Source organism: Gopherus flavomarginatus, chromosome 3, assembly GCF_025201925.1.
Source record: "Gopherus flavomarginatus isolate rGopFla2 chromosome 3, rGopFla2.mat.asm, whole genome shotgun sequence".
Taxonomy (NCBI): Eukaryota; Metazoa; Chordata; order Testudines; family Testudinidae; genus Gopherus; species Gopherus flavomarginatus.
In genome coordinates, this window is record NC_066619.1 from 30293072 (window position 1) to 30304958 (window position 11887).

General features: G+C 48.6%; 1 protein-coding gene across 1 annotated transcript in view; it reads right to left on the reverse strand.

Annotated features, from left to right (window-relative positions):
• Positions 1–10524, reverse strand: part of OXCT1 (3-oxoacid CoA-transferase 1) — a 154901-nt gene extending 144377 nt beyond the window's left edge. Inside the window, exons 1-2 of the mRNA XM_050947017.1 lie at positions 10292–10524; positions 8370–8478 (exon numbers count right to left, since the gene is read on the reverse strand). Of these exons, the coding sequence (XP_050802974.1) occupies positions 8370–8478; positions 10292–10399 (217 nt within the window). The 5' untranslated portion in view covers positions 10400–10524. The remainder of the gene's footprint in view (positions 1–8369; positions 8479–10291) is intronic.
• Between the last annotated feature and the right edge of the window lie 1363 nt (positions 10525–11887).

Sequence of the window (11887 nt, forward strand, 5' to 3'; positions counted from 1 at the left end):
AGGTGCTTAACAGCCTCACCCGACTCTTAGCAGGTTAATTGGAGTCAGGTGTTCTAATTAGCCTGGAGCAGCCCCTGCTCTGGTCACTCAAGGAACAGAAAACTGCTTATCCAGTGGCCAGTGTATCTCCCTTTGACAGCTCTGCTGTTCCCAACTGGCCTGGGTCTATCACAATATACACACATGTATTATTATCTAGGATTACATATGTATTCACAGCATCCCAAATACTGCAGGCCTGTTAATGGCGCTTTGCAAGAATATAAATTCAAATGTGTAATCTAATAAAAACATTACTACTACAACACAGGGGTGAAAGTAACTCGGTACACTTACCAGTATGGGGTGGGGGTGGCTCTGGCCCCTGGAAGGGGCGGGGCCTCGGACAGAAGGGGTGTGGCTAGGGGGTCAGCATGCCCCAGCCAGCCCTTCCAGGCTGCCTGGTCCATGCTGCCCAGGGTTCCTGTGGCAATTTAAAGGGCCCAGGGCTCCGGACGCCGCTGCTGCGTCAGCGGCTTCCGGAACCCCGGGCCCTTTTAAATCGCCAGCCCCAGGGCAGCTGCTCCCTTTGCCCCACCCCTGGTGACCTTAAAGCACTGCACGGTCCTTTGCCGCAACAGCGCTTTAACGTTGCTGCCCCTTCCCTTCTGTCGGCAATAAAGATGTACAACACATTTCTGCTCCACGCTTCCTGTCGATTTCTATGTCAGTGAGTTAGTGAGCAAATCTGTAGCACTACACAGCATGTTCCTATACCGCGTGTTAAATAGGTAGCACTGGGAGGCATGCTGCTACTGCGCGTTAACCAGATTTGCACGTAAAACGGGTCTGTATTTTAATACTTCCTCACGTAAATAAAAAAAGCCTCTGCAATAAGTGTGTATTTCCCTTCAGCCTTAAAGCTATGAATTTGTGGTAACTATCAAGAAAGCCCATACGATACATTTTTTAAATGAAATTATAGGATATCTTTAAAAAAAATCCAGTTGCTTACAAAATATATTGATATTTCACAGCAAAAATTACATATTTTAACTTCTGACTAGGACACATACAGGACACTTTTATAATGTAGATAATAAAGTGTTGCCAATTGGCCAGTAAAAGGAAACTGTAGCACAAATATCAGTGGGTAGCCGTGTTAGTTTGTATCCACCAAAAACAATGAGGGGTCCAGTGGCACCTTAAAGACTAACAGATTTATTTGGGCATATGGTTTCTTGGGTAAAAAAAACCTCACTTCTTCAAATGAATGGAGACACGAAAGCTTATGCATAAATAAATGTGCCACCAAACTCCTTGTTGTTTTTGTAGCACAAATATAACCTAGATCAGTCATACTAAATAACATTTTAACCTTTGCAGCATTTTTCCATTAGGGAATGTCAAAGCTTTTGTGGGTGTGTGCATGTGGTTTGGTAAAAAAACTTTCCTAAGCACATTAGTAACTCAAACCTTGTCTACATTACAAAGTTTGGCTGATGCAAGATGCCTTGCGTCAATCTAGTTGTGCATAGGTCTACTTTTAAATGCGTCTCCCACTGATGTAAATGCCCCATTACAGCAACATATCAGCTCCCCAAGAAGCACTGAGCCATAGTCGATGTACTGAGGTTGATGCAGCATGAGCAAAAACACTGGTTACTTTTGTCGATGTTAACAGTCCTCCAGCAGCTGTCCCACAATGCCTGACACTGACTGCTCTGGTCACAATTTTAACTCCACTGCCCAGGGGTCACAGAGACCGGAAGGCCTCCCTTCCCTTTAAAGCCACACAAATTTTTGAAATGTCTTTTCCTGTCTTGCTCGGTGAGCACACCTAGCAGCTCTCCATTGCTGAGTTCAACTGCCCAGTTGACCATGCTGTCTACACAGTCCAGATGGGCTCTTGCTTGGAGAAGACAGGAAATTCTGGCTCTCCTAGGCCTGTGGGAAGAGGCTATGCAAGCACAGCTATTGATCAGCCGTAGAAACATGAACATTACAAGCAGATCACACAGGGGATGTGGGACACAAGGTACAACAGGGATCAGCAGCAGACATGCCAAGCCAATGAGGGGTGGCAGGGACAAAACAGAAATTGGGCTTGGTTTTGGCTTAATTGGCTTGTGAGTTGCTTGTTGGCTAGTAGCTTTTTCCCCCCCTCCTCCTTTTTTAAATAGGCTCCCAGCAAGCAGGGGCAAGGGGCAAGCAGAAGTAAGGAGGCGTGGGGAAAAGAGTCAGGGTGCACAGCAGACCCACCACAGTCCCAGACTGCATGCTGGGGCAGGAGAAAAATCTAGTCACATAGGATGTTGGGGTTCTTAGGGATGGGCTTGTTTTGAAATGGGATTAGCTTGATTTTTGGCTTATTGTGAAAGTCAGAGTGCTTATTTACCGCATTAAAGTTGGCAACTGTGATCAGTAGCAGTACCGTGTGAAAGCCAAAGAACTGTGGCCTTGGCTACACTTGCAGGTGTGCAGCACTGGGAGTTACAGCTGTCTTCGTACAGCTGTGTAGGGAAAGCGCTGCAGCATGGCCACACTGACAGCTACCAGCACTGCACTGTGGCCACATTTGCAGTGGTGTTGGAGTGGTGCTTTATGGGCAGCTATCCCAGCGTTCAAGTGGCTGCAATGTACTTTTCAAAAGAGGGGGGTGGGGTGGAGTGTGACAGGGAGCATGGGGGAGACAGAAGAGAGAGTGGATTTTTGGAGCTGACACTGTGTCAGCTCCCTGCCTTGCAAGTTCTAAGGACTTGAAGATAGACAACAACAACCTTCAATCATTTTAAAAGTTTCGACCCCTTCCCCCACCCTTCTCTTATTCACTAAATGCAAATTATGCACTCCTAAATAGCCTTCAGACCAGATAAGCAGCTGCTCCAAAATGGACTACCCCCCTCCCCCCCCACCGTGTTGCTTCTCTCCTCAAGCAAACTGTGAACATTCCAAAGAAATTCCCTTGCCTGCCTGTGCTCGAGCAAACAGGAGCTGCGTTTGTTTTTTAAGATAAGCAGCTCCGGGAGTCCAGAGTTCACAACAAACCGGAAGAGTGGCTGAACAGGCATTCTGGGATACCTCCGAATACCTCGGAGGCCAGTTACAGCGCTTTTGGTGGCCACACCTGTGGAGCAGCGCTGCGTCACCAGTGCTGCAATCCTTATACCCCAGGCAGAGCAGGAGTACGGCCAGCGCTGCAGCCAGGGAGATGCAGTGCTGTATGTGCCTTCCACGTGTGGATGGTGAGTAAGTTGCAGCGCTGGTGGTGGGTTTACAGCGCTGCAACTCTCAAGTGTAGCCAAGCCCTCAGTCAGGCATATCAGAAGATGAACAGTCAATCCAGTGCTGAGCTGCAAACAGTGCCGGCTCTAGGTTTTTTGCTGCCCCAAACAAAAAATATTTGGCTGCCCTCAATCCCAGCTCTGGGCTCTCACCCCCACCCCTGCCACCAGTGCCCTCCCCCACCTGCACCCCCTGCCTCCTCAGCACTGGGCTCTCCCCCGTACCCCCTGCTGTCCCAGCCCTGGGCTTCCCCGAGCAGTGCTGACTCCACCCACTCCCCCCTTGCCTCCAGCTGGTCCAGCGCTGGCAGGGTCAGGGTAAGCAGCGGGGCTCCCAGGCCACGCCTCAGCCCAGGGTCCCTCCCTTCAGCCAGGGCTCCCACCTCCAGGACCAGCCGGGACCCATGCATGCAGAGCTGGGGGACTGCCCCGGCAAGGGGCTGAGGAGCTGGGGCAGGGTATCCCCAGAAGGAGTGAGCCCCAGAGAGTGGGACGCGGGCCTCGCATGACAGCACCCCGACCTGTATGGTCCCACTGCTGCTGCTGCTTCTGGCCGCTCTGCCACAGTCCCTGGGTGGCTCGGGCCACTTTGCCCAGCCCCAGCTGCAGCGCTGGGGGACAGCCGCCCTGCGGCACCTGCAGGCAGCTCCGTGTGCACTGCAGGGCAACCCCCAGCCCGAGTGTCCCCCACTTGAAACCTGCTCGGCCCAGCCACAAGATGCAGGTGCTGCTCCCCCGCAGCGTGAACCGCAGCAGCCCCAGGGCGCCCCCTGTGCACGATGCCCTGCTACTGCCAGGGCCAGCTCTAGGCTTTTGCACAGAGCTGCATGCCATACTTGGCAGACACCTCACCACCACTCTGCACACCACTGTGAATATTTCCAAGGAGCCCAAGCCACAGGCCCCTGGCATGAACAGCAAGGAGGAGGAGGAGAAAGCGAAAGAGGAGGATGGGGGACGTGGCATAACTGGACCGCCCAGTTGCAAGCCAGGACCTGTTTGAGACTCCATGACAGTTCAGTCAGTCCCAGCAGTCAAGCACAAGTGAGCCTGTTGCAGGGGAAGGAACCTCAGGTAAACATCAACAAAGAGTACTATCACTTTTTACAGATCCAGACTAACACGGCTACCCCTCTGATACTTGACAGCAGATAAACATGTGATGGTATTTCTTATTACAATGACATACTGGTGGCACCCCCAATTTAACAAGGCACTGATACCAACTTTTCATTAATTTACTCGTACTAGAAGAGGTAGCAGTACAATAAAGAGGTAGAATTGTTTATCTGCTTTTCACTCCCCCGTACAGTTTGGGGTGAGGAGGCATGGAGAACAGTTTGTCTATGAACACAGGGATGTCCCTTGAATCCTCCTGAGAGATCTCAATGAAACCTTCATGGAGATACTCTGCAGTCCTCTCCTGAAGATTTCTAGGGATAGCAGCCTTATTTCTTCCTCTGTGGTATGACACTTTCCCATGCCAGTCAGCAATACACAGTGGCAGGTACCTTTGCAGTACACAGGATGGCAGCACACAGGCCTGGGCAGCTTTAGGACACCAGCAGCAGCTGTATTTGCTGTGCCTTTATTACCCTGAAGAGTGAGATACAAGCTAAAAATCATCACCACCTGTGGAAATGGTGCCAGTATTCATTGCCATTGCTCTAATCATAGTTCCATGCAACCAAGAAACGCTCTCCTCATTTCTCTCACCTTGGAGGGCCATGGCTGGGGCTGTGAGTGGCACTGTGCACAATCACTCTGAAGCAGAAGTGCAAATAAGCACATCCTGCTTAAAATTTTAGAGGAGCAAGGGAAGGAAGTACTCATTGTGACTATATTGACAAAGGCAGCTCAGTTTTAATCTGCAGCTTACTCATTTGAGGCATTGTGGGGGGTCCTCCCCACACACACACACACACACACACAATGCCTGAGCCAGATGAGGAGAGAACAGACAATTCAGGACAATATGTTCAATGAGATCCTGCAAGCCAGTGCTGTGTCAGACCGTGAGCAAAGGACCTGGAGGGTGAACAGTGCAGACAGCCTGGAGAAGGAAAGAGCAGATATTGGTGGCATATACAGATCCTGCAGACTCTTGTGAGCCTACAGGTTCAATATCACAGGCTTGCCTCCCTTTGCTGTCCACAGACAACTCCCGCAACATTTCACATGGCATCAGGGGCTGTATCTCACCCCTTACCACTCCACCTGGGGAACATTATGGACAACTACAGCATCACATACACTGACCTGTGAATGCCACAGTTGCTGCATGTGTAGGTAAAATAGATATGAATGTTCTTTCCCTTTTTAAGTTCTGTTGCATTAATTTCTTAACTTTTAAATGTATTTGATTTTAAATTGCAGAGATTTTTCTTTGCACTGACTTTGTTACTGAATAAAGTTTTATTATTTGGGAAATAATGCATCTTTATTCTGAAAGCACCTACATACTTGCTACTGTGCGGTGTGACCTACTCATAGCACCAGTGACAGTGTAATAATCAAATATACAGGAAGCACCACAGAATGAACAGGTGCATTGGCAGTGTTATATTCATAGATGTGTGACAAGCACCCACAATTTCAAACAGGCCTTGAAACTGCAGGGCCAGGTGGAGAACAGTCCATCACAATGCATTACTGTGACTCAACTGTAGGAGCGCTCTTTCAAATCCTCCTTGAACCAGATAGCTCAGTGCTGAGTTCTTCTAATAGCTCTTGTGTCTGGCTGTTCAAACTCAGCAGACAGTCACTCCACCTCCACCCTGGTAGCAACTTTTCTCCTTTGCTTCACAGATATTATGCAAGACAACAGACAGCTTTAACTATTGGGATATTACCCCCCTCCCTGCCCCAAATCCATTCTTGTGATTAAACACCAACATCCCTTGCATCTACCAAAAGCGCATTCAACTGTCATTTTGCACCTGCTGAGCCTGTAATTGAATCTTTCCTTGGTACAGTGGAGATGGCCAGTGTACAGCTTCATAAGCGTGGGGAGCCAGGATAGGCTGGATTCCCCAGGGTCACTACTGGCATTTCAACATCACCTATCAGGAAAATAAAGTCCTTGTTTGCAGCTTTTTGAGTCCTGTCTCCATGCAAACACTATGTACCTTCCCTGACCAGTCAACACTGATGTTGGTGAAGCATCCTGGCGATCCACCAATGCTTGCATAACCATAGAAAAGTAGCCCTTTCTGTTGATGTTCTCAGTGGCAAGGTGGTCTGGTGCCAAATAGGGAGATGCGTGCTGTCTATTGCTCTACCGCAGTTTGGGAACTCTATTGCTGCAAACCCATTCACAATGTACTGCATGTTGTTGAGAGTCAGAGCTCTGCATAGCAGGAGACAATTAACAGCTCTGCATGCTTGCATAAAACAGCCCCCACCCCCACTGGATTTTCCAACTCCAAAATTATTTCCCTCTGATCAATAGCAATCCAGCATTGCAAGTTTCCACAGTGTGCTCGCTTCTCCACTGTCAGTGCAGCTGTCACTTTGGTGTTCCTTGCTCTAGAGTGAGCTCAGTGCATAGATCCAGGAATGTGGCCTTGCACATTCGAAAGTTTTGCAGCCATTGCTGATCATCCCAAGCCAGCATTTTGATGCGATCCCACCAGTCAGTGCTCATTGCTTGGGCCCAGGAGTGGTACTCCACCTCTGCAGCTGTGCTGTGAATGCCACCAGCAGCCTTCAGTTGATTCTCACTATGTCACACAGCACTCTATCCTTCAAAGAATTGTCATCTTCCCCTCTACCCATTTGGTTCTTCTTGCAGCTCAGCAAATACTGAAGAGTTGGGCTTCCTTTACCTCTAACGGTTATGACAACTGACAGAAGCATGGAGACTGCATAGTTCTGCATTGCGATGGCAGAAAGCAAGGACCACCATGCGGGTTCATGGGATTTTAAAAAAGCTTGAAAATTAAGATGCCATTGTGGGATGGAGAGCTGCATGCTGGGAAGTTGACCCTATGCTCCCAGTCATCCCCGTTGCAACTCACTTCTGCCCTACCAGGCATTGACAAAACTTCATGAAAGACAGTGTGCTGGAGGGTGATGGGCTGCACCCTGGGATACCTATCCTTGGTGCCCTACACTATGCATTGACACAAGAACTCCCTATGAATACGTGCAGTGCCGCTGCAAGGAGCTAAGTGTGCACATACACAAGCGAAATACTAATTGCAGCAGCTTTATGCCAATGTAACTTGCATCAACCAACATTTTTAATGTAGACATGGCCTTTGGTTGTGCTATATCAGGGATCTGTGCACACCATCATTCCCCCTTTATCTCCTCCTTCCATAATAGGGTTCCCTATTCCCTTTTGCTATGAGTTCTGTGTTCTTCCCCATTCCCATCTTCCACCTCATGCCAGAGGCTCCGTTTGCCTTCCATCTCCCTCGCCGATACCAAGCTCACCCATTCTCCCTCTCCCCCATGTCAGGGGCAATCAGCGCCCATTCCCCACCCACTGTTAGCATTTCTCATCTTTCTGTCTAGGAGATAAATCAACATGTTAAGCTCTGTTGGGAGGGTGGGCAGAGATGAAATAGGGTAGTAAGTTGGTGACATCAGCCAGTTCATTGATATATAGACACCTGCAGAGGTGCCTGAAGATGTATGCCAAACAGGTGGCAAGAGCTCTGCATTCCCCTGCCCCTAATTTTTCCCCATCTTCCACTTTTCACCAAAATCCATATTGAATTTTAACAAACTGCAAATTTTTGTCTCACCATTTAAAAGGATATTAGCAATCTGAAAAGGCTATCCACCTGAAAACATTCCACTCTAAGTAACATCTAAGTTTTCTGTTACTGATGGTTAGTTGTGGAGGGGGAATTTTCTGTTCCCCCCCTCATACCCCGTTTTACTGCGGAGACTAAGTCAGTTTTTTCCTTACTGAAAAGACCCTCATAATCATCAATAGGAGAACAGGAAATGCTATATTAAAAAAACAAATATTTTCCTCAGTACATGATATTTAAAAGGTGTTTCAACTTCAATTTTTTAATTGACTATTTTAAAAAAACGGTTAGGAGTGTTCTACTCAGAAAATGAGAGGTTTTCTCATTAATTAATACTTACCACCAACAAGTATAGTTGCCCCATCAGGTATGTCTTTTACTGCTTCCACAGCATCAGTATAGAATTTGGTGTTGCGATGACTGCTGGTAGAGAAATAGCAGCCACAAATCTGGAACAACATTAAAGGAAATCAGCATGCATGAACAAAACAGTTTGTATGACAGCGTTAACATGGGGAATATCGCATGAACTGTGTAGAAGGGAGACTGTGCAATTCAAACTCCAAACTTAGTAGATGCAAAAAGTCTTTCAGTGTTTGGAGGGAAGGGGGATTGAGCTCCAACACCTTTTTGTGAACCAGTGTCCTTCCTGGAACTCCAAAAGATCAACTCTGGCTGCTCTGCTTCGCCTGGTGTTCATGACATCTATATTATACTACTATGTTTATATGCAATATTGATTCCACTTAGGTGTCTCTTTAAACAAAAAATAGCCTCATAAAATAATCTTGTCTACAGATGTCAGTGTATTTTATAAGTATGTCCATAGTTAAATATCAGTATTCGTTCATTACTTCCAACAACAGATTGTAAATGCAACTCACTTAACCCAATGTACTGATTTTAAAGTGTCTGGCACTAAAATTAATTATGGGGTTGCAGCTCTAAATAGTACAGCAGGAATATGCTTCTCATTTCACCCATATTGTTTGGTGTAAGCATGTCTGTACACACACTTATATAAAAGGAGATCTGTAAATATAAAGCCTTATCTTAGGAAGCCTTGTCAAGGTGAAATTAATTACGTTTTCAGTTGTTAAGTGTGGGATGTGAATTGTTACATAGAATCATCATATGTTGTTTGCACTGTACAGAACCATGTGGGGGTAAGATTACAGGTCAACCTGTGAAAATGTTAAAGCAATACAATGAATAGCATATTTTACATTGATGAATAAATCTTACAAATTCATCAATATTCCCAAATGTTGAAAAAAGATTTCAAAGTATGAACTACAGGCCCCATCTTGCAAGGTCACTATATGCAAAGCTCCAAATCCAAGTTCCAAGCTTGCAGGAGATCGGCCCTAGTTCCAGAATTCTAGCCCCAGAAAACTTTGTTGCCTTTTTACTTTTCTAACAGACCCCAAGACCAGAGCCCAGCCTTCACGTCCTGTTGTGTGCAGCACACCATTTATGAGTAATTTAAAAGCTACCAAAGGGCACGGTGAACGTTTCAGCTAGCTATTTAAAGAGAATAGTGTTTTCATCCATATTGCTTAGTAAGAAGCCTCTGGCAGCAGAAGAGGCCATTCTGGGGCTGAGGAAATATCCAAGAATTTGTTCACAGCTGTATTAAAAGTCACAAATTGTCTTATCCAAAGCCAAGGGCACAAGTCCTGAACAACTAGCAAATCATAATGCCCTGATGACTCCACGAGTTTTCCGTTCTTTTCTGATACAATATAGAGACCCAGGTGGAGGGAGGACTCTGCATCTTCCCAAGCAGATCTTATAAATCCTTGGTTTGCATTGTGCACGTTTACATACCAAAACAGGCACCCAATTAACGCCCGAACGGATCTGATGAAGAAACGGGAAGGCCTGAATTCTGGCTGTGAAAAGTAAAGCGGGCAGGATCCTAAAGTCAGGTATTTCCCTCCCCAAGGTCAACCCCACTCGCCGCCGTCTGGATGGGCTGAAGGACTCTCCAGATCCCACTTTTCACGCCGGGCGGAGGCGAAACAAACGTGGCATTTTGTAGCCGAATCTGACAGCAGCTACAGTGTAACCGCGGGGGAGGGAGGGAGGCGGCGGCGGCGGCGGCCGGGGCCCGCAGGCACGCAGCGAGGCGGAAAGCGGGGAAACAGGCCATCGATTAAGGCAAGTCGCAAGGTCGCTGCAGGGCGCCTCGGTCAGTGGGACGCGCTCGTGCTGTAGGAAGCCAGCACGACCGGGGCTCGCTCGGGGCCCCCCCCTTACCTTGGCTTGGGCTGCCAGCAGCGCCGGGGCGCTCCCCCCGCGAGCCCCCCGAGCGGCGGGAGGGGAGATGCCGGGGCTCAGCCTGCGGAGGAGTTTGTAAGCCGCCATCTTCGGGCTTCGCAGCGCGCGGGGCGGGACAGGCAGGGAGCTGCCCTCGGCCGAGCAGAGTAGCGCTGGGGCGGAGGCTGCGGGTGCCCAGGCGGTGCGGGACGGAGCGGGGCGGGACCGCGAGGCGACTGCAGCGGGCGTTGCAATCACATGGGAGCGGGTGGGGCAGGGGCTCGGCCCTGACTGCCCTTGACGTCTGGCTTGTAACCCTTGCGGGGCAGGCGCGAGCACTGGGGTGAGGGATGATCGGGGGCGCCCTGGGCGGGGCTCAGTCCAGCACCCACCAGCCTGGGCAGGGCGTAGGGTGACCAGACAGCGAATGTGAAAAATCGAGATGGGGTGGTGGGTAATAGGAGCCTATATAAGAAAAAGGCCCCAAAATCGGGACTGTCCCTATAAAATCGGGACATCTGGTCACCCTCGCAGGGCGCGGGGCACCCAGCCTCCCTTCCGGGGCTCTGAAACGCGCTGCAGGAACAATCTCGCAGCCTGGCACTGGAGTCGGGAGCAGGGCAGGGGGGACCACACGGGTCAGCAGCGGAAGCACCGCTGGGTTAGAGCTGCCCCATGGGCAGTGTAATTACATGATGACAGCTGAAGCCAAGGGCATAGAACTGGACATAGGGCATTAAGTTCCCCTCCCCCACCCAGCAGCTCCCCTGATCCTGCTCGCCTATGAAATCTTACTTTACTGAGGGGCAGCCTTTAGCCCCAGCATGCAAGGGATTGTCTGACCATCAGAACTAGGGCTAGTCGGTGGCTAGTTTCCTTTCCTGGCCCTCCAGAGCCAGCTGTTGTTTCCCAGACACTCAGCATTGGCAAGGGGCGGGCGATCTGACAGAATTCCAAACGATAGAAAAGCCCTAAGGAGAAAGGCCCCAATTCTGGAAACAGTTCTCTAGTAACTTTATTCCTGCACGAAGTCCAACTAAATTCCCTGGAATTACTCATGTGCCTAAATGATGGCTAGACCTGGCCCTAAGGGACCTACTGGTAATATTTTGGAGTAAGCTGATGAAGTCTACCAATGTAAAAGTGCCCCATGTTGCTGAGGTATTGGAAAAAAAGACAATGCCCTTCTTTTCCTAACCTACTGTTGATAACTACAAATTCTCTAAAAATAAATCAATGGTGGCCTGGGAGCTACTTTGACATCTGAAGCAGGATGACAGGGGATGCCACTGGAAGCGAATTACCTGATTGTGTGAGCTGTTTCTGCTTCAGCCTCACTTCTGAATATGTTCAGACCATACACTGTGCAGTTCCTCATCCCTGCTATTGCCTCTGCAATGGATGAATTCTGCACAGGTTCATTTTTAGCATCCAATATTCTCAGGTTCCATGACAATCTGACAAACAACCAGCCTTACCCATGCTAACCCAGCACAGATATCAAACACTTATCTTGATGTTGGGTAGATAGTGCTTACGAATATTTTAGCTTTTAGCTCTTTAAAAAAAATAGGAAAACAAATGGGGAGAGAGAAC